Source organism: Numida meleagris, chromosome 6, assembly GCF_002078875.1.
Source record: "Numida meleagris isolate 19003 breed g44 Domestic line chromosome 6, NumMel1.0, whole genome shotgun sequence".
Taxonomy (NCBI): domain Eukaryota; kingdom Metazoa; phylum Chordata; class Aves; order Galliformes; family Numididae; genus Numida; species Numida meleagris.
The window spans coordinates 37,284,897-37,307,594 of NC_034414.1; the positions used below are offsets into that span (position 1 = coordinate 37,284,897).

A 22,698-nucleotide genomic window follows, 5' to 3' on the forward strand; every position below is an offset into this window, starting at 1 on the left:
CGCCCGCCGAGAAGCTGCCGCCGCCTCCCCGCACGCCGCTGCCCGCGGCCCCGCCGCCGCCCGTCCCAGCGCTGAAGCGGCCGTCACGGGCCAAGGCGCCCGCCAAGAAGGCGAAGGCCACGCGGAAGCTGAGCTTCGCCGACGAGGTGACCACCTCGCCCGTGCTGGGGCTGCGCATCAAGGAGGAGGGCCCCGAGGGGCGGCCGGGCGCGGAGCCGCCGGGGGCCCGCACGCCGCTGGGCGAGTTCATCTGCCAGCTGTGCAAGGAGCGCTACGCCGACCCGCTGGCGCTGGCCCAGCACCGCTGCTCCCGCATCGTGCGCGTCGAGTACCGCTGCCCCGAGTGCCACAAGATCTTCAGCTGCCCCGCCAACCTGGCCTCGCACCGCCGCTGGCACAAACCGCGGCCCGGCCCCAGCGCCGAGGGCCCCGCCGCCGCCCCGGCGGGCAAGGAGAACAGCCCCGAGCGGCGGCCCCGCGCCGCCCCGCAGCCCCCGCCGCCTCCGCCTCCCCGTCAGCACCTCGGCGGCGCGGACAGCGGCGCTCCGGCCCCCGGCGCGGAGGCGTTCTCGTGCCCGTGCTGCCAGAAGCGGTTCCGGCGGCAGGCCTACCTCCGCAAGCACCTGGGCACGCACGGCGCCCCGCGGCCCGCCCCCCTCGGGCCGCCCGAGCGCGGGCAGCTCTCCTTCGGCTGTCACCTGTGCGGCGCCCGCTTCCCCTCGGCGGACATCAGGGACAAGCACCGGCTGTGGCACGCCGTGCGGGACGAGCTGCTGCTGCCGCCGCCGCCAGGGCGGCCCGAGGGCGGCGGGGCGGCGGGCGGCGAGCGGCAGGGCTTCCCCTGCAAGCAGTGCCCCGCCACCTTCTTCAGCGCGCCCGGGCTGGCGCGGCACGCCAGCAAGTGCCACCCGGCGGAAGGCAGGCAGGTCCTGCTGCTCCAGGTGCCCGTCCGCCCGGGCTGCTAGCCCGCCGGGTGCCTCGAGCTCGGACCGGGCCCGGCCGCGCTGTAATTCCTATGGAACGTCGCGGTTCGTGTCCTCGCGGCCGCGAGGCGGAGGGGCCGCGGCCCCGGGCCGGGCGGTACCGGGCTGCCTTCGGCCCGGGCGGGAGCGCGGCTGTACAGACGGTACTTAAAGAGAGGAACTATTTCTTTCGTGAGAAAGGAGCCCGACCTAGCGACCTTGTTTCAATAGCCTTAGCCCCCGAACTTCGCCACTGAAGTTATTGTGAAGTGTTTCGTTCGCTGTATTATGTACCAAATAGTCAGGAAGGTGAATGTTCCTGTTCAGTCGGTGTCCGGTCACATAATAGCTAGCAAATCGTATGGGAACCTGTTCGTGCTGTCCGCTTGCTAAGATGCGAGGTGTTGCTCTCCGTGCTAAGTACGCATCTCCCGCTCCTTCCGTGTGTCCGCGCTCCGGCACGGTGCGTGCAGCTCCGGGGCTACCGCGGGTCCCGCGCTCCTGCCAGCCCGTGGCTGCCCCGCAGCCGGGGCCGGGCCGGGCCGGTGCTGCCGTAGCGCAGCGTGCCCCCGGGCTTTGCCGGCGCCCCTGCCCGGCGCTCCGACACGCCGCGGCCATCCCGCCCGCTACCGGCGTCCCGGGCTGTACCTCCTCGTTCGGTTGGTTATTTATTTATTTATTTTCACGCGGTGCTGCTTGTTTCCAAATGTGATCGCGGATGAGGCCAAAAGTAAGGACGAGCAAATTCAATAAATGGTCTGAAACAAAGCGAACGCCTTGCTTGAATTCCGTGGGGAGAAGCAGGTCGTTCGGTGAGTGCTGAAGAACCAAACTGATCCCGGGCAGCCTTCACTACAGCGCTGGGAAATGAGCATGCAGAGTATTTCCACCTTTTCATTAAGGCAACGAATTCCCTACTTCTACATTTTGTTGCACACGACAGAGCGCTCACATGCATCGTGCCCAAGGGCTGAGAGCGAGCGATAACGCTTCATTTCACGTGTCCTTTGCGGACTTTTCGTGTTTGGGTTCCAGGATCTGGAAAACAGAAAGCATCCAGCAGCCCGTGAGGCTGCTCTGTGCTGCCCGCCGAGGCCCCACCTGCAGCTCACGCGGAAGCCATGGGCACTGTGTTGTAACAGTGTGTCTGTCAGACCCTTGGTGGTAACTGAAGTTCAGCTAAAAGTACCTGTTCGTGTCACTGAACTCAATGTCACTGTGCGTTTTTAAACCATTGTCCTCCTTTCTCAGCTTGTATGAGCAAAGCGAAAAGGCTATGGAGCCTGCAGACACACGACGACTGCTGGCTGTTCCTACCGTCAGCAGCAGCGCTGGGCTGCACTTTGCGCTCCCGGGCACCGTGTTCCCCACATCTGGGGATGGGGTTCCCACACATAATTCCTGGCAGATGGGGAAGTGCCCCCCTGAGCTGGTTCCCACCCTGAGCTTCGGTAGGAGTGGAAGCCCCATATCCCTCGTAGCCGCTCTGCGCGCAGTTTGCTGACCTTTTACAAACTGGAGCAAAAATCTAGCCTCTGAGGTGAATGACTAATACACAAAAGGTGGTAAGAATAATTTTATTGTATTATTAAATAGCATGTCTTCTCTTCAACCATTACAAATTTGTAGATACTACATGAATGACAATACATAATTTATATTTTTACTGTTGCCCATATGATATATTTACACATGCAGTTAGTACCGATGCCATGCTACATTTTGTTAACAGCATTCTGTTGTTTGCCAGCCCCAAAATGTGAGCATCTCATCTCCGGTAGGAAAATATCTCTGGATGGGTGGAATGCGCGTACGGTGCTGCGCTTTGGGCTCGAATCAGTGGCACCGCAGGTCTGGTCCTGCAGCGTGTTCCCTTTGCTTCTGCAGTACACAGCGTCAGAGCAACGAGTTTAGATCAGGAAAGTGCTTGCTTCTTTGTTTGTTTAAGGAACAATGACACACATCTAGCCCAGCAGCCCAGTGAGAAAGGCTAAAACTCATGGAACTCAGTGGCACTGACTACTGATACCACTTTGAAAAGCAAACGTTATAAAAATATTTGGAAGCCAAGCAGAAGGAGAACTTCAGCACAGTGATTTTTATCTTTTCTGGCATAGATTATGGCACCACCTGCGCAGCTATGACATGACGCATTGCTCTGTGAGGAAGGAGCTGGTGCTGCACGCAAGTTACTCCGTTTGGGCTCTGTAACTCCTGGAAGGCTGTTGCAGTATTTTATTCTTAACATAAATAATCTGCACACAGGCGTGCATTAGCACTGTGACATCTGACAGAGACTTCACAAATGCAACTCCAATTTAAAAGTGTACACTCATTTTTCAAATTGTACATATTTCTTTGTTTCAGAGAAAATTGCAGTGGGGCACAATAAATATGGTGTAACCAAACGGCAGTCTCCAATTTGTGTGTCACTCAGATCAACCAGAGCTAAAAAGGACTTCTGGGGAGGTGTCCCCATCACCCAGCGTGGTAACAGGTACAGAGGGCAGGCTGCACTAAATAAAAAAGGGGAAAAAATTGTAATAAAAAAAAAGAAAGAAAGAAAAAAGCCTGGAGTTTGATAAAAGAAAAAAAAAAACTAAAAAAAAAAAAAAGCTAAAATATGAAAGTAAAATTCCAGTGTCACTGTTTAAAACAAGCACACAGAAGGGTAAGCGGGGGCCGGGTGCTGTCCTCCAGCTGCAGGCTGCAGTGCTGTCAGAAAGCTGCGGGCATCCCTTCCTCAGGACTTGTTGGCTGAGCCCGAGGAGCGCCGCAGCTTCATGGACATGCGGCTCTTGCTAGTCCGAGGAGACATGGGTGAGGCTAAGTCTGTTCCATCCGCCTGCGCTGCTGCTGCTGCTGCTGGAGGCTCTCCCGGCTGAGTCTCTGGGCAGGAGCCTGCAGAGGACAGCAAGAACCGAGGCCGTCAGTGCTGCCTCTGTGCTGCGGCGTGGGCATCTGTACATGAGGGCAGGCAGGAGCTCCGTGCTGCCGGCAGCCCACCACGTGTACCAGCCCCTCACCAGCTGCGGGTGGCCGCAGTGACTGCCGCAGCACCAGCTCTAGAGAAAGGGTGGTGCCAGGGGCCACCAGGCTGCAAGGCCATGGAAACCCTTGCCCTCGGCCGCTGACGCAGCGCTGAGGTGGGCACTGTAACTCTGCTACGCAGCGGGACTGACCCCTCTCTGACTCCCTGCAGGGATGGGGAGGGATTATGCCCGCCATCGCCCCAGTGAGTACAGTCTTTATGACAGCAAGGAAGATAACAGCCCATCGCATGTGAAGGGAGCTCTGGGGATGAAACTGAAAAGGTGGAGTGAGCTGGGAGAGCAGAACGCCTCTTCCCATCTGAACTTTGGTCAGTGCTCCAAATTCCTGCAGGGCCCACAAGGCAAAGCTTGAACAGATCGTACGAGCTGGATGCACTGCGCATCCCACGTTCTTTGTAAAAGGAACAAGATGAATTTGAGATAACGGTGCGGAGCTCATCCCCATGCCCAGAGCTGCTCCCCAGCGACGTCCCCACAGGAGCCCTTCTCATAGAGCTTGGCCCACCTCTGCTGATAGATACTGAGGGAAGGAGGCAGCGCAACATGGCAACTACATTCTGCCTCCTGGGTACAGAAGTGGGACACTGCAAACTCACATGCACAAACCTAAACTGATTTGATCAGCCATCTGCAGAGAGCGACAGCTGCCCGGCCCTGGTCCACCCACTGCCACTGACCACTTCTGAGCTGTATAAGCTGCAGACAGCAGCTCAGTCCTGAAGAAGTCAATGGGAAACCCCTGCTGTCTTCGGTAAGCCAGAATATCACCTGCTATTCCTTCTGCACCATGATAATGCTTTTGAAATTATAATAATGCAATAATCAGAACGGAAGATATTTCTCTCTCAGTTAACATTTCATATGTAATGGGTGCAAAAAAACCCTGCTAAAAACAGAACTTTGCTTTGGAAAGACTCCTCTCAAATAAAATCATGGCTCACCAAGTAGCAAGTCTGAGAGTACAATTAAAGCACTGCCATAAGCCTGAAGGGTTTGGTGCCTGGAGCCCTCCTGGCCTGGCCACTACCTGTCCGTTCCACCAAGGCCCCACACTCTCTTTTTCCAGCTGACACCAGCCACTGAGGGGACGGGGAGGAAAAAGGGCTGCTATTTGTTCCCCAGCTGGGGACAGCAATTCTCTTCATGAGCTGGAGACTTCATTGCCAAACAATCTGGAAAAGCACGATAATGCCTGACTTACTGCGCCTCATAAAAAAAGGCAGGCAGGGAAACATGCACTCTCATTTTCTGAAATTCTATCTTGTTCTAATTTTACAAGGAATTAAAGCATTTCAAACGGTGGAAGTTAGAGAACAGAAAATAACCGTTGTTGTTTTGCACAGCATACCATTCACAGCTAGCGTGAAAGACCTTCCGTTTCAAGCCTTTGCCCTTTACCTTGATGTGGCCAATGCTTTCTAGTGGAGGTTTTGGAAGGAGAAGAAATATCACAGCATTTCTTTCTTTGTTGAGAATGAAGAAGTGATGAGGAAGGAGAAGTGGAAAGAAGTGAGGAAGGGGGAGGAGAAAAGATAAAAGATAACAGGTGTGAGACATGAGACACGAACCGCAGAGATTGAAGGGTATTAACAGATGAGTACAGAAAACAGAATTTCGAATTTCATTATGTAATTGCTGCTCATGCTACAGGTTAAAGAGAGGGATGAGTTAGTTATGTGCAATGAAGCAACAGCTCAGAAATCCGGTGTCATACTTACCAACTAAGCATTACAAGAAAAAAGGAAGGGAGAGAGAAAGAAAAGAATTCTATGACATTAGCCAGATCCAGCAACCTTATTTATAGCAACTGAGATAACATCCTAAACACTGTCTGCAATGTTTTCTCAAAGTCTGTGAAAACAGTTAAATACTCACACACACACGCACAAGCAAGAAGGAAAAACAAATGGCAACTTGACATATGGCTTCTGCTCCCCAGCTGTTCCACCTTTCTATGTATGCTACAATTATAGCCAGTCTCAACATGAGACTCGGAAATCACGTCAAGAAGAAAAAACATTGGATTTGAGCTAGTTAGTCCAAGTTCAGGAGTAAAACCAAACTTCAAAATTTTATCAAGGAAAGCCTTACAACTCCAACTATTTCAATCAAGGTATTATTCCTGTCATATCTTAACTTTTTGTTTATAATTTCTGCAAACAGACATTAGAAATCACAGAATTCACATATAGTCCAATCTTAAGAAACTGACTTGGAGTTGCTAAAGAACAGAAGTCATGTAAAGTGATTTTCACATCTGAACATATCACACCAGAAGAGTGAAGAATAATGGCACTTCAAATATATTTAAAGTCTGACAGCAATCAACAGACTGATTCATAACTCAGTTTCTTTGGATTTTAGATATGAATATATATCTATACACACACACACACACACACGTAGATACTAAGTGTGGTTATATAAATTTTCAAGTTTTGTTTCCCCTTCAGTTTTAAAATCTTAAGCATAAAATGTTGAAAATTTATATCTTTGTGCAATGAAATATTTAGTTATCCAAACTATAAAAATAGGGTTAAATAAGAAGGCCTTATTCTCAATTGACCTATAACAAGAAAATTCAATTAAAATAAACAAAATAGATGAGTTAGCTTTTTTAAGAGCTTGAAAAATGTTTCAAGTCATTCATTTATTTTTAGACTCTTAGGCTTGACAATTGACCAGACTAGCATGAAGCAGTTTGATCAGCCAGATATCAGTTTGATAGCATGGGATCATAGTGTGAAGCTGTCTCAGTTGTTTGTGAACATCGAAGCTATTCAGGGGAGTTTAAATGGGACATTTTCCCAATACATCTGCAATTTTTAGGATCCTCTAAAGACAGTATGATTTTTATTTGTCTCAGAATTGAGCTATTCAAACATAAAATGGAATCCTAACTACACAGACTGGGTTAGAAGAGAATTGCGGTGGAGTGATACAGATACACCATAGCACACCCACTTGCATGGCACATCTCACTCAACAGTTCAGACTTGCAGAAGTGAAAAATATAGACCACGAGTGCAGTGGGGCACTGATATGTTGCCTGTTGAGACTTCTGGATTTATCACATCAGTTATTTTGATCAGTGTTGTGATCAGTGTTTTCCTGAGTGTCATTTTTTTGTGAACGATCACCCAGGGAAATACCATTTGTCCATGTTAGCAAATTCTGATGACTTTATAAGATGCTTCAGCCCCGCCTCGCCTGACCTCCAGGGAAGAGAACAATCACTTGAATAGTTTGTGTCTTCTGCCACACTCACAAACACCAGCCCAAAGCTGGCCAGGCTATCAGTCATGCTCAGCAGAGCCTTCTAGGGCCAAGGCATTATATCTATCAACAGTTTTGGGAAAAGATGAAAGAAAGCAAGAAGCGGGTACAGAGAGGAAGACTGCAAAAGCAGCTGCCAAGCAAGATGAAAAGCAGAGGAAGAGATGATGAGTGGCCTGGAGACCTGGAGCTGGGTAGGAGAGAAAGAGCTGGAGCCAGACACGAGAAAGATGCACAACCAAAAGGGGTTTATGAAGCATGAGTGGAAGAGCTTATGTCCAGCAAAGAATACTCTTCAGAACCTGTCTGGAAAGCTGACTACTGGAGAAACCTATTCTGTGTCAGTAAATAACCTCGAACACCCACTGTCAACATTTCCACTCTTTCACATTGGTAGAGGTTTGGGCAGAGGTAAGACAGCTTGCTGTCACCACAAATCATTGCACTGCCCCAGTTTGCAGAAATTGGTGGTGGATCTTGAGGTTTCAGTTTTGCTCATGAATCATTATGGCTGTTAAACAGTGTTACAGTCTCTCTTTTGTCCTATGCCTTAAGCAAAAACAGGAATGGAAAGACCTACACATTAAATGTTGTTATAAAACAAAAAATCTGTACAGTCAAATGTTCAAAAGCTAGGAAAAAGCAGAATTAGAACCATACATGCTGCTTTAATTTCATCCCTTGGTACATGTATGTATGGGATTTTTTTAATTGGACAACTATATTCCATTTTTTCAGTAGACTGCATTAAATGTACAAAGTTGATTCGTTTGGGTCTCCAGCAGTCAGAGAATCACAGAATTGTCTGAGTTGGAAGGGACCTTTAAAGGTCATCTAGTCCAGCTCCCCTGCAATGAATAGGGATATCTAAAGCTAGATCAGGTTGTTCTAGTCCACACTGAATTTACTGCTTCAAAGTGCTGAGGATCCTCAGCTTACTATGACCAAAGTGGTCAACAACTATTCAGAAGCATTTAATGTTTCAGTTTCAGTTGTCCAATGTGGAATTTTTGGAAAATTTAATTAAGTTCTGTGGTTTTGCTCTGATTTGGAATTACAAAAAAAATCTTAATAAGTCTGGATTGGAGAAGGAATAACAAGAAACTCTTCACAGCCCCATCAGACATACAGCATAAAACATAAAACATTCCTGCTTTTAAGTGTGTTTTCAATAACAAACTTCAACCACCAGCAAGAGCATTGGTTAGACCTCTCTGCAGTGAGAAAAGCACCACACTTGCATCTGTGAAGGGCTAAGAGAGGATAAAAAAGATTATCAGATTCTCTATTCAAAGATACACAGCAAACAAACAGCAGAGTAGATGATGACACAGGCTCTGGAACATGAGATTTTCTTGTGCATGGCTGAAGAACCATTGCCTCCACATTCCCCCATTTCTCTATCTGAAAGTCAGCATCCTTGCTGACTGTGGGAGAGAGCCAGCAGAACTGTGCTGAACATTGGCTTGAAAATACAGGAATGATTATTGGGATCAAAAGGTCTTCTGCTGGCATCACAAGTAAGATACTATGGCAGAGAGGTTCCCTTTTTATGAGGTTCACCATACTGCAGTCTTATTTATGGTAGCAGAGAGGAAAAAAAGTACCATAGAGAAGAGCCAAAAGTAAATTGTCAATACAATTTAAAACTCAGAAACTTAGCATCATGAGGTCAATAAGTCCTTCAATATCATTGAGCTCGTCATTGACAGTTTTCGTGGCTTACTCTGGTGTCACAGAAATTGGGTTTACTCAATAGCTGTATAGCAGGAAATATTAGTTTGCAGTTCCTCTGTTCATTCCTCTGTGAGCCAGCAAAAAGTAAAAAATGCAGCAGCAAATGAATTATACTCTGTGACTAAGTAGAAGTAAATCTCAACTGAAAAAAAAAAGAAGCAGCATATCCACTACACTAGTCAAGTCCCTAAGCACGAGGAGGTGGACTTTGTAGATGTCCTGACAGGTCAACTTACACATCTAGATAGCAACAGCCAAAACAACGTTGTATCAAGGAGCAACCACACTAAGGATGGAAACAGTTTTTGCTAAGGATTTAAGCTTTCATAAACTGAAAAAGTACAGATTGTAACTGAACAGCATGTTCTCTATAGGCCAATTGTCATAGTTTAAATGAAAAATTTGGCAAGCTGAAAGCAGCTGTCAGGATCACAACAAAATTTACAATGCCTGGTGGTGGGCTTTTATAGCTTCACTGTTTCTATATATCTGTCTTAGAGTAGCAATTGTATGTGTACAATATTTTATAAAAACTGAACATATTCAACAACTATAAGCTTTGAGATCACGAACCAAGTAAACAATCAAATCTCTAACATCTAATATTTGGGATTTTTTTCTAGTTATTTCTGGTCTGTTCTTTTCATAAACAGTAGACATATAATATCTTCTATTTTGAAAAATAATTGCAACGTAATTTTAGAAGCTGGTCAGAAATTTTCAGGTGACGTGAAAACATCTGTTTGAGTCATTCTGGGGGCGATGAGTGTGTGTGGATGCCCAGGCAGGACTCCAGTGCCGCTCCTATGTGCAATCCTGGAACAATTCAGACCTCTGTACTCATCTTTCAAGAGCTGCCCGACCCAGGGACCATGGAAAGTTGAAATCTGGTGGAATCTTTCTTAGGATCATGGTCCTTCGAAGCTGAGGGTCATCTGTAGCTATCCTGCTCACAGGTCTACCTTCATTAGAACTGGAAACTAGTGGTTTCCGGACTAATCAAGTCCAGGAGATGACTGCTACTACATGGCACAAGGTCCAGAAGAACAACTCCCTTAAGACAGGACACTGTGTTTTGTGGAGTGCAAACACACGCATTCACTCAGATGTGAAATGCATCACAAATTCTTATTAATGAGATTCCTGCAGAAAACCATCACATGTGAGAGAAAGCTTAAGACACAAATCAATTTTTTCAGAATCCTTTCTCCAGATCAAGTTAGAGGAAGCAAGTATGACTCAGACAATTTTTAAGGGAATATAGGAATTGCCACTGGAGCAATGTCCTGTATTAGTTTGGTGCAATGGAGGGAAGCGGGTTTGCTTCTCCCTGAAAGAACGAACTAGATGAAGAACACAGAACCACGTAGCCTGGAATGAGATTTCCAAAAGTGAACCGGCAGAAGCACACTACAATATGTACTACACGGAGTGTCTGATGCTGAATGCTTACTGAGTGCATTAGGTAGGAAAAGTGGCAAGGATTGGTATCCCTGTCATAGTTTTTAAAGTTTCCAGTTACAGATTTTTCTGATTCAAATGTTTTCATACATTAAATTATGTTGCTATCTTAGAACCAATTTAATTAGTTTTAAATTACTGCCTTTTAATTTAGTTTCCCTTTGGTTTTGATCATTTGCACTGGGATAGCTCTACCACTTCTATTCTGAAACTAACTTCTACTCATACACAGAAAAGAATCTCACTGTTTTAACATCTCTCAGTCATTCTTTCTGCAGACCTAATCAGAATGCTTTCATAATTTTGTACTTTATTTTTGCATATTTTATCAATTAAAAAACAAATTTTGAGATAATAACTTACCGAATTAATTCTTACAAAATTTATTTAGATTTACAGCTTTTCCACAGTAGCACTTTGATTTATTTGACATTAAATAAGGGTTTCTGAACAAAGAATTTCAAGTGTTACGCATTCTTCTTCTCCTTCTCTCCTATGTTATCACTGCAGAACGCCTTACAACATCAATGAAAGACAGTACAGGGTACAAAACACACCACTGCCATTCAGTACTACTTGATCATGCTGAGAAACAAAGGTCAACACAATAAAGTGTTACTCATTCAACAACTGTCTCTACCATTAGTTACCTTAATCCCAGAACCAGTGTTAGTGCTTCATGCAGACCTGAGGTTAGTAAAAGACTAAAACTTTAAGAAGATGTAGTGGTCATTTCTCAATCAGTGTGAAATTCTTTTTAGTGTGAACAAGGGCAACAAGGAAAGTTTGCATACAATTTGGTTACAAGCTTAGTGCTCTAGTAAAAGTAATAGGAACAAAGGGGTTTTTTGGACACTTTGTCTTACCTTCAGATAAACAGAACTGATATTTAATGATCTAAAAAGAGGGGAAATAAAATAAATGAAATAATCATAAGGAGTTCAGGAAATTTCAGAACAGGAAGGCCTTGAGTTATTCAATTTCTTACCGATTTTCTTATTAGTAACTGAAAATGCAGTATCCTCTTATAAAATGGCGGAAAGCAAAAGTGACTTTAAGAATAACTTTGCAATTAACAACCTGTAAACAGATGATTGCAAGGCTCTGGGGTTTCTGGTTTTGAACTTTTCATTCTAAAAACATAGAGAGCTTAAAACTTTCTTACAGGGAAGGTATACTGATATTAAAGAAGCCTACATTAGCCTAAACTAGCCTACATGAATCAGTACTGACAAATCATGGAAATTTTACATGGGGAAATGGAATAAAATACATTGTGAAAATACACTTGCTACATTAAAGGAGCTTGCCACGTCTTATCATCTGGCATTGGCTCACGATGCCAGACAAAAGAAAAAGGGCTAAAGGTAACTTTGTTCAAGTTCTTTAATAGGTGCATATAGTCTTTCAGATTAATGGAAACCATTAATGATATGAAAAGGTTTGAATCTTCATTCTTTATAAGTAAGGATACTGCATTTGATGTAGGATTGTATAAAAACAGTTCTTCACTGTTCTTCTTACCTGCATCCGAGGGCAAATGGTGGTAAGGTGCTGGACAGAAAACCTGAGCAGCAAAATCCTCAAAAGTTGTAGGTTCTAGGTGATGCTGAACAATTGTTTGCAGGTATCGCGCTCTCTCCTCATAGCTGGTTCAGCCAAGAATTAAGGAACACTTTATATCATGTACTTTAATTGCTAAATATCAGTGTCTAGTAATTCAGAGCTCTTATTGCTGTTAAATACGGATTTCAATGATGACACACACTTATTTTTATTTCCTTACATAACTATAAGATTATCTGAAGCACTGTAATAATAGAAACTGTAAGACAAACACAATTAATGTGAACCTTATTGTTACATTATCCCCTTTTCACGTTTTATACAACAGTTTCTGAAAATCTTTTCAAACAACAGCAGTTTAAAAATTCTCTCTAAACTAAATGCTTCGGCTGCACTCTGGTTAAAATTAAATTTAAAATCCTACATTTTTTAAGAGGACAGCATGAAAAGTAACATGAGCATTAACAAAATAATTTATTTTGCACTTTTCAATAACAAACTCCTAATCCCTAAACACACTCGCAGCTAAGATAAATACAGAGTTTAATTAGAGTATTGGGAAAAAAACCTCATCGATTATGCTGTTAAAACAAGCAAGAGTGTTTGTAAAGAATCTGCAAGACCCCTAAATACCAGCTAACAGGGTGCTGGCAGGGCACTGACAGCAAAATGCTGTGCTTCTTCCTTTTCACCATGTTCTCCCTCTCTGATATTATTGACAAGAGAGCAGTGTCTTGAAGTGTTGCTGCTTTTGAAGAACCCTCTCCAGGCTGCTTGTTCCAGCAGGCCTGATTGTGCTGTTAGCACAGAGTGAGCGAGAAAAAGAGAGAGTATTTCTGCTGTTCATGAAAGCAACTATGGAAATGGCTGTCAAAATGTAGAGCAGCAGGCAGCAACATACAATTATCAAGAAAAACTACCATGCTGACTTTATGTCGTATAGTTCCCGAACTGAGAAATCGGTTAACCTTTTCTCTCACAACTTCTGAAGTCCTCCAGCTGGACTGAATATGCTGAATGTGGGAGACTTTCCCAAGCTGTCTTACATAACCACAACATGATCAAAATTTGCTCCAGACGATTATGACTGTGCATATTTTGTTTCTGTATTTTATCTGTAGACAGTAAATCATGTTCACCTGATACATATATACACATACATATTGCCTAGCATACCCTTCCCAAAAAAACCCAAGCCCCCACCCCCAAAACCAAACAAACCAAACAAAAAATAGGCACAATAAAATCCAAATCAGCATTCTGTGGAGGAATGTACTCAGAATCAGTTTCTGAAAGGCTGTTAGTTCTGACTTCTAGTTTGCTGCTCTTTTGGAACAGGAGAGGGAGTGAGGAAACTTCCCTCTGGACTCAGAAATTCTGTCTGTGAAATGGAGATAATACTCATCTCTGTATCTTGCACACATATTTTAGTAAATTAAACATGAAAACTGCATTAGAAGTGACTACAGTTTTTAGTAGCAAGTGCTAACATTTTAAATAACTGTTTTCAGCTATGATAATAAAATTCTCAGCCCTATATTACAGCTGGAAACAATACCCTTCATCTTAGCTATTAAAACCAGAGCTCAACTATTACAGAATTTTCCTATGTACAATATTTACAATATATATTGCAGTACATCTAATTATGAAGGAATGCAGAGAGAACGTATTATCTGAAAACAACTTTCTATTGAATATAATTGCCTTAGTGGTGTTTCCTTAGACCACAACTTGGTTACAAGTGAAACTACAAAACTATTTTTCCTTTAAAATTTGTGTTCCAATTTTTGTCTTCTGGGTCTGGGGACTGCTGAAACTCAGCAGAATTCTCAATCTGGAGAAGCTACAATAGAAGCACTGGGACAAGAGAAAATACAAAAATCTCCTATTGTAATGGGTCTTAGGTTGGGGGATAAACACAGTATTGAGCCTTAAGAGAGAAGAGTAATATAGCACATTTTTTAAGAGGCTACGTATAAGTGGTAGAGGATGAAACCAATGGCTGAAGTCTAAATAATACTATGTATCTCACAACTTGTTGAAAAGCACTTTTTTTCATTGGGGGAGATTCACAGCTGCTGAATTTTCTGCAGTTAATAGAGTCCTTTGATTCACAGCAGTGCCCCTTGCACAAAAAATACTGGCCTTTGTGTATTACCAGAAACTAATTTTCTATTTGGCTGAAAAGGGAAAAATGGGGTTATTGCTTCTCCCTCCTACAGAGCTTTTCATTATGCCTGATGCACTCAACTTCTAAGCTCTTCTGAGAAAAAAAAAATAACTGAAGAGGCAAGAGGTAGAAAAATGAGCTTGTTAGCACATTAGAAGTGAAGTATCTTGGTGGGCCCTAGAAATTCCCAGTGGTGTGTTAACTTATCACTCTATGCATGCTGGCACTGATAGTCTCCCAATTGATCACTCTCTTTTCGCACCAAAGGTGCTGCCAGGAAGCAAAGGCTGAAGGCCCACAGGAGAACAGGCTGCTATCAAAACAAGCTGTTTTTATAAGTCTGCTTGAATGGGTAAAATGTTTCATGGTAAAGTAGGGTGGAGACACCTACCTCCTTTCAAAATGCTCTACTTTCAGAGGTCTCTGAAGAAAATCTTTTAGGTTATCCTATTATATCCAAAGCTTATAAACAAATAAGGCAGAAATGAAGGGAAGTTGCCACTTTGAATGCAACAAGGACTTTCTTATTCTCCAATCTATATACTCATCTCCTAACCAAATAAAGAAGTCTTGACACAGATGCTGACTGAAGAGGATAATGATATTTTTGTTACTCAGTGGAGAGGACATGCTTATACCAGTTCTAGAAGACTAATTCAAATGCGCACTTAGCACACCCGGAGAAAGGTAATTCAGCTGGCCAGGTTGCCTCTCATCTTAGCAGTCAAAAGTATCTGCACTGTGTCAAAAACAGAACTCTGCTAAAAAAAAAAAAGAAAAAAAAAAAAAAAACAAAAACCCACAAATCTGATGTGAAAGCCAAGTCCCAAACTTGCTGGATTCTGCACTAAGAAATGATGAAATCTCCTTAGAAGAGCAGCTCCTCTATGTTAGAAAATGAGTAGCTGAGGTTTGGACACTTACATCTTCTACTTGCATATACTTCAAGAACATTCTAGTATTTTAAAACTTTTTTATCCTTTTGTGACAGAGATAATCCAGTTCTACACTTCATTTGAATGCAACTTATCTGAAAGAGTGATGATAATCCCATGGTAGTTAATTCCTGCATGACCTCTATTAGGCTAGACATTTATTTCTTTAAAATGCTACTCTCTAGGGAAGAGTTATTAGCACCTATAAATTGATTGGCACACACAAACTCAATGACTAGTAATAACAGTGGAAATGCAAGCTACATTCTTATTGTGAGTGGATGTTGCCACTGGCATCCCAATTAAGATGGAATGGCAAGGATGCGCAGACAAACCAGTGGAGAAAGAATCCGTTTGTGACTAAAAAGAAAAGTTTGTGACTAAACACAAACTAACTGTGCCATAAACTTTCTGCTTCTGAAGAAGGCGCTAACTGGTAAAAAGAGAACGGATAAAAATGTAGGATATACATTAATTGTACATACAGTCACTAAAATCTGTCAGCTAAAAACTGGCAGATATATAATTAACACAAAAAGCATAATGAAACAACCAAAGATTTGATGAAATGATTTTGTTATACTTTTTCAGAAGTTATAGTCTTGAAATATACAAACAATATAACAACAACAAGCCCATAGAAATTTTACAGAATGGCCTTTACAGGTCATTCAGGTTGTAGTCACTGCAACTAACATTTCATTTGCATTACAATTGATGTGAATTTTTGTATACTCAGAACTGTAGAGCCCACTTTCAGGACATCCCATTTAGATGAGGCATTCTCTTCAGATATCACTTTCAATCTGCCATTTCCTAGCATGAATGCAGGTTACTTATTTTTATAGTTGTTAACTATTTGATCAATTTGATCAAAGCTACTAAGAAGACATTTGCCTAGTCTGTACAACATCTCAGTATAGGGAGACTGGTCTATGGTCATTTTTATCCATGGTCTATGGTTATACATATGTCATGACAATACAAGTAAAATATTTTTCTTCCATGCATCTTTCACCATCTTCATCTCCTTCTTTCATATTCAAAACAATTCCTTCAGAGATCCATTTTTTATTCAGTTTTGTCATCCTTCCATCTGATGAGGAAATCTATTTCCTAATTACTCACATCTCTAAGTATCTGACTCAAATTTTTTCTTTCTTGCAATTATAACCATGCAATCTCCATAAGCTGTACTTCCCATTGCTCAGTCCCTTCTACTGTCTCCATCTTTCAAGTTCTCACGTTGAATTCATCTATTCATAATCATCTCTATAGATGTATCATCTCATTCTAACTACACTTTTTTCCTGTTTGTATTTACATCTCTCTAAACTCAGTAAAAAGTCAGCCCGTAAGCTTTAGAATTGAGTAGTATGTATTGCAAGCAACCTATCTAGTATTTAACAATTAAAGAAGAACGGATTTATGATTAGTACATTATAATCATCAAAGGAGTACCAATCCTAAAATTTCATTTAATCTGAAGCTGAGAAAATATGAAGGAAAGGTAGTTTCAACTCGGAGTAAAATTCTCAAGACTTTAATTAAGAACAGGGCTCTTCACAATTGTGTAATCTGTCTTAAAGGAGCATCTGTGTGCTAGATCTACAAAAGGGCTGGAGAAGAAATTCTAGTGTTGGCACCAAAGACTTCCTGAGCAGGGGCCATAACCCAGGAACTCTTCTCTCTCAGTGAAGTACCATAACCACTGCTCTATACAGATGAGCATGTACACTCCCTGTGATGAGGACGTTTCATGAAACGAAGAGCAATTTCAGCAGCGAACCAAGTGTACCCATTACAAAATGTTCTCAGTTCCAATGGCTAGAATGACATTCTTGTAAGAGGCAGTTGATGTGGCCTCAAAATTGGAAACCACTCTCTCATTTTCTAGATGACTGATATAACTACTGAGTTACCTCTTGTTGTATTTGTGTGGGATCTAATCCAGTAAGCATACTTTCAAAACTCTTTGCGCTGCTGCCTTACAAGTAAGATGAGTAAAGAAACACATACCTTGCTCAACAGATAGACAGAGGAATGAGCAAGAGGCATGAGAAAATGTATTATCACAACAGATTTCCTAAGGAACTTCTAGGGAGAAAGATTACGCTGGAGAACATATTCAAAGATGGAAAATTTAGAAAGGGTTGAAGGCACAGTGCAGTAATACACAAAAATGGTTACAGAAAGATCTCTAACGATTGCAAATACTCTTTGAAAGGTCAGTATGCCATTTGTTCAAAAAAATTTTAAATGACTGTATGTGTGAAGTACCAAAAGATATCAGTGGCAGAAAACCTGTAATTTTCCACCTGTCAAAAGAAAGTATCTACCATTTTAGATACAACAATCAAATCTCATGCCACAGCTTCCATTTTAGTAAATGACTTCAGCATGATGTCAGGATGATTTAAAACGCATCAAGGTCACAGTAGTTCAGGAAATACTCTGCAACTATGAAGTTTCAAGCTGTAAGCCCAGCAATGCTGCAGGTATTTCTAGCCCCTTAACTGATGGGCTGGTCAAGCCCAGTAAAGTGAAAACATAACTGTTTTTTTTAGAAATCAGAATTGTAACAAAAAGAATGGAATTTCCAAAAGGTCTGTGAAATAGAGTAAAAATGTAGGCTATTGTTTTTTGTTTTTGTTTTTTTTCCCATCACTGTCTCTCATTCAGACAAACTGAACAAAAATCACAATATCAAGCACCTCTATGAAAGTTTTGTTAATAAATCTTCCCTTTTTATGCTTATATATGTATGTGCGCATCTGTTTAGCATATCACAATATAACAGTGTTTTGGTGTCACAGTGTATATGTGATCACAACACTGACGGTATGTAGAATCCGAGAGTCTTTGATTCCATTGCTAGGAAAAAGAGAATCTTCTGATAATTGCCGAGGAATACCTGTTAGAACAAAAGCCAGAGAATGCATTTCTAAATAGCATGATGGACCTTCTCAGGTTAAATTACAAACTATTGTTAGAAGTACGTATACAGCTGCATCCGTGGCAATTTCAACTGCTAGCAAAATCATGTAAGAAGTCAATATATATTGATATGATTGTGGAGAGTACAAGTCAGGCATTTGAAAAACAATTTAGACAAGTAGAACCCAAAGTACTGCTCCATTTTTAACTGGAAAATGAAAGTCTTCCAGAGATACTTGTTTGTAGGATCAATGGACACCTGTAAGAGGTTGCTTTTTTTGATTGCATGTACAATACATAGAAGAGATTAACAATGTTTTAAGAACAGCAACATAAGATGGCACCTTTTTGTTTACATCTACCCCCTCATCAAATTTAGAAACTCACTTCTTTGCCAGGAGAAATAACAGTGCAATATTGTCTACAGTCAAACAAGCTCCCAGGGTATTAAAAACCAAAGGAAAAAAAAAAAGAGAAAATAGTGAGGCACAAAAAATGGCAGATGTTGGTAGGAGATTTTAAGCTTTTAGATCCCTGATCTGAAAAGGTGTGTAAACCCCACAGAATTAATTGCTACAATCTGAGGTATTTAGAATGAAGAAAGCAACAGTTTTATGAGGCACATTCTTCCTTGTAAATTACAATTTCTGACAGAAAAAAGTGAAAGGACGGTTGCCTCCAGAAAAAGAGAGCAAGTACAGGTTAAAACCAAGGTTAAAACCTTAGCAGAATTTCACAAAACCCAACCACCGTACTTGTAGAAATGGAAATTTTTTTTTCCTGGGAAATCTCACACTGAAAGAAAGAGATTGTTCAGCGGTTGTCAAATCAGTTGAACTCATACTGAGTCACAACAATTTGTACTTTTTGTTGGCTCTTAGAATTAAGGATGTAAGTTGGGATGCTATTGATCCAGCGCTGGAAGCCCTGCAACTAGCTGCGTTTTGTATGTAGGTGGGTGATCAGTATCAACTGGCCACACAGAGAGGAATAGTTAAAGTTCTGCTCTACTCTGAAAAGTGACTCTGTAGAAGTAGCACCTACTTAATGCATTTCAGTGACTTCCGCATCCATTTTGCACAGTATACAAAGATTCTTTTTCCCAACTGTAACTTCTATTAACTCAAGTCAGTTTATTTCTCAAAGACAACCTCGATTCTTCTCTGTTTCTTAAATACTACCAATATTGAAAATTGGCACATAAATATTTTGCTCTGTGCATCTGTTTACACAGATATGCTGTAAATGAAAGCAGTGTCTGCATATGCAATTGGAGTTTATCCACATCACTGATGATTTATAAAGCAGAATTCAGTTTATGCCTCTCATATCCAATGCAAGATTTTCAGGTTAAAGAGAAGAAAAAAAATTACAATGCTTGACACTACTGAAAAGGTGAATAATTTTACAGTTTTCTAAGGTGATGTTTTCCCCTAGAGAAACCACCTTCTCAATATTAGCGACAGCACTTTTGCAAAACATAACAATCTATTTCCTTACTCATAAAACAGAACATAAAACTCAGAGGACTCACTGTAATATTTTTAAAGTAAATTTCCGAGTTGCATTTCATGAAGGTATCTTAAAGCTGTGGAAGAAACTTAGTGATAATTATCCAAACCCACTGATTTTAAGAAGTAAAGCATTAATACCACAATCTACCAAATAAAGTAGATATCTTCTTAAAAGTCAGTATTAAAAGCAATTACTTAAAAGCAATTAAAAGCAGACTATAGAATTTAAGTAAACATAAAATGTGGTATCTAGTAGCATTAACAAAAATCTTTTTCAACACAAATTGTAACAGCCAAAGGGTTTTCCGAGGCAATTTCTGCGCTATATATCTTCATGATGAAAATATGAAAATAAATATTAGATAAATCCATACAAATTGATCTCATCATTCTAGATTTTGAAAATTGTTTTTAATGCGTATACTCGCATAATTCCTTAAATGAATATAATTAAAATTACATGTTATTTTTTATGCTACTAAAAAGTTCAATATATTTTAATTAATTGAAAGTTTGGGGGTAAATTATGACAACGTACATTTTTGCCATTTAGAAGCTTTTCTCTTTAAGAGTACTAATTTGACAGTTAAATGTGATTAATTCCAATATAGATGTACTGTAGTTAAACGATGAAAAGGGTAAGCATAGGCTAGGTGAAGTTGCAGCCACTGAGTGCTTCTGAGTCAATGAATTGCTTTCTGCCTAGTTTACCACCACATTATACATTGAAAGGCATTGACTTTGTCTGCGTTTGTATAAGAATCTTTATCTTTACTGTGTAAACACTTTCAAAATTGCTAAATTATTGCAAGAAATTGTAATTGATGCTTACATTTTCATTGGAAAACCAGTATTGTCCTTCTAGGAACATCCTGGATATATTGTTTATTTTTTTATCTTGTTCCATCAGATCTTAAAGCTAAATTCTTCAGTAGTTTATAACATCTTCTGTGAAGAAAGACCTGTGATTCATCAGAGCAGACAAAGCGAGGCTTTAATCCATTCCTGTAACCATATTGCCAAGTCTATATTGTTTACATTGCGTCTCAATTAAGAGACAGGCAGGACACCTGGTACTTCTTTATCTAAGTCCCACGGGCTGCCAGATGACTCAAAATCCATAACAGGTGCTAAAGCAGTGTGAGTGTAGCACCATTAACACAAACTGGAATTAGATAAAATTTGGACTATGCTTAACCACTTAAAACACTCAATTATGAAATGAAAAATGTAACCACTTTGTACCAAGCTCCTTTAGAAAAAGCACTTACAAAGATCCGTAGAATTAAACTGCAAATGTAATGGACTTAACATAAATCTCACATTTATATAAATATTCTCTTGAATCAAACTATATAAAAACAACTCTATAAAAAGTTATCATTTTAAGATAACCATATCAAAATATTTTGAGATTACACTTATTAAACTGAATGGATTCTAATTCTGATCAACTGCTTATGCAAAAGAAATGACAACAATGACACTTAGATGTCTAGTAATTTCCAAGGTAAGATGAAAAATTCAGAATTAACAATATTTATTGAATTATTCTACTCTGTACAGCCTGGAAGTTATTTTACTCTAAGGACTTTGGCAAATGAAAGCATCTTAAGGAATGAACTTAAAACAACAAGGTTCAAAAAAACCCCAAAGGATAAAAGGTACTGCCTTTTACTGAAAATTCCATTCTGATTTTTTTTCAACGCTTTTTCAGCTAAGGTGACCGAACTAAGTATTAAGCTAGACACTGACAAAACACACCTCATGAGAGAAAAAATGAGTATCAGAAATTTTACAGTGGGCAATTACTTAAGAACTATCTGTATCTAAATGTGCAGTAATCAAATTAAGTTTCTATTTAATACTGTAATTATCAAGAACACAATATAGTGATTTTATTACCAGAGTAAGCAGTAACAAAGTACAGTAAACTGTCATTCAAGACAGTGTCATAGCATCTATGATAAGCAGCATATTGGCTTAAACTAATGCACTATATGCCTCTAGGGAACGTCAGGCTCAGAGACTGGGTTTTAACATCAGAATCTATCCATTAATCTTGACTTAAATATAATCTTCTCTGCAGTAAGAGGAAGAATGGGCATTCAATGAATTATCTGTTTGAAATATAGCAGCAGCAGATTAACACAAACATACAGAAGAAAGTCTCCGTTTTGCTATCATTTATTGTTTACAAATTTTACAAACCCTGAACTGCAATTTAGCATGAATTTAGCATGATTTAGGAAGATCAAATGACTAACAGTATCAGAAGGAGGAATACCTCAAGACTGTAACAGATGACTCATTAAATTTACTTGTGATGTAGTCAGAAGACTAATTACAGCATTCACAAACAGCCCCACTAGCCTATGTTGTGGCAACAGGCTACGGAGGTGAAAATAAAACAGTGAAGGTACAGTGGTGCAGCTCTTGTGTAGGCAGAATTTCCACTTCAATTTCCAGGGAGGATTTGTCTTACTAACATTGCCCAGACAAGAATCAATGAAACTAGAAGGTGTGTTGTGTTAATTATTTTGCAGACCATCACAGGTACCCAGCTTCAGGACTCCTTTGGAAGCAGGCTCCCTGAGGCAGACAGAGTGGCTCACAAAATGCTTCCAATGTGGCACTGCTGTGTTACAGATGAGCCGCAGGAGAAGCAATGACGCGACCAGCCAAAGGGCCGAAGTTTATTAAGAATGCTGCCCCAAACGTGCCAGGGAGAGATGCTTAGCCATTTCAACCATTGCGTCAGCCTACAAATAATATATAGGCGAGAGGGAAGTGCTGCCACATGCACTGACTTCAGATTTGGGGAGAGGAGCTTATCTGTATTCCGACACTCAGCACTGTTCTGGTTTAAACTCCAGTAACCAAGGTTCATGCATGTAAAAATACAAAAGTAAAACTGGCTCTGCTTCAAGTACTCGCATGAATGCTGAAGTCCACTATTCCAGTATACTCAAAAGTTTAAATTTCTATCTTAAGTACTCTCTGCATATATAGATGTATTCATTGATGAAACAGTTATGAAAATGCCTTTCATGAACATCTTGCCAAAAACTGCAAAATTAAATA

General features: G+C 41.2%; 2 protein-coding genes across 9 annotated transcripts in view; one reads left to right on the forward strand and one right to left on the reverse strand.

Annotated features, from left to right (window-relative positions):
• The window catches only part of INSM2 (INSM transcriptional repressor 2), a 3,030-nt gene extending 973 nt beyond the window's left edge, over positions 1-2,057 (forward strand). Inside the window, exon 2 of the mRNA XM_021403363.1 lies at positions 12-2,057. Coding sequence (XP_021259038.1) covers positions 12-965 — 954 coding nt within the window. The 3' untranslated portion in view covers positions 966-2,057. The remainder of the gene's footprint in view (positions 1-11) is intronic.
• The window catches only part of RALGAPA1 (Ral GTPase activating protein catalytic alpha subunit 1), a 118,746-nt gene continuing 98,571 nt past the window's right edge, over positions 2,524-22,698 (reverse strand). For 6 of the 8 annotated variants that reach the window (XM_021403348.1, XM_021403356.1, XM_021403352.1 and 3 more), the window contains 2 exons: positions 12,014-12,138; positions 2,524-3,863 (listed from right to left, as the gene is read on the reverse strand). In XM_021403348.1, the coding sequence (XP_021259023.1) occupies positions 3,706-3,863; positions 12,014-12,138 (283 nt within the window). In that variant the 3' untranslated portion in view covers positions 2,524-3,705. Of the gene's footprint in view, positions 3,864-10,779; positions 11,387-12,013; positions 12,139-22,698 lie in introns of those variants that run through there. The other 2 variants (XM_021403350.1, XM_021403351.1) reach the window with 2 other exon arrangements.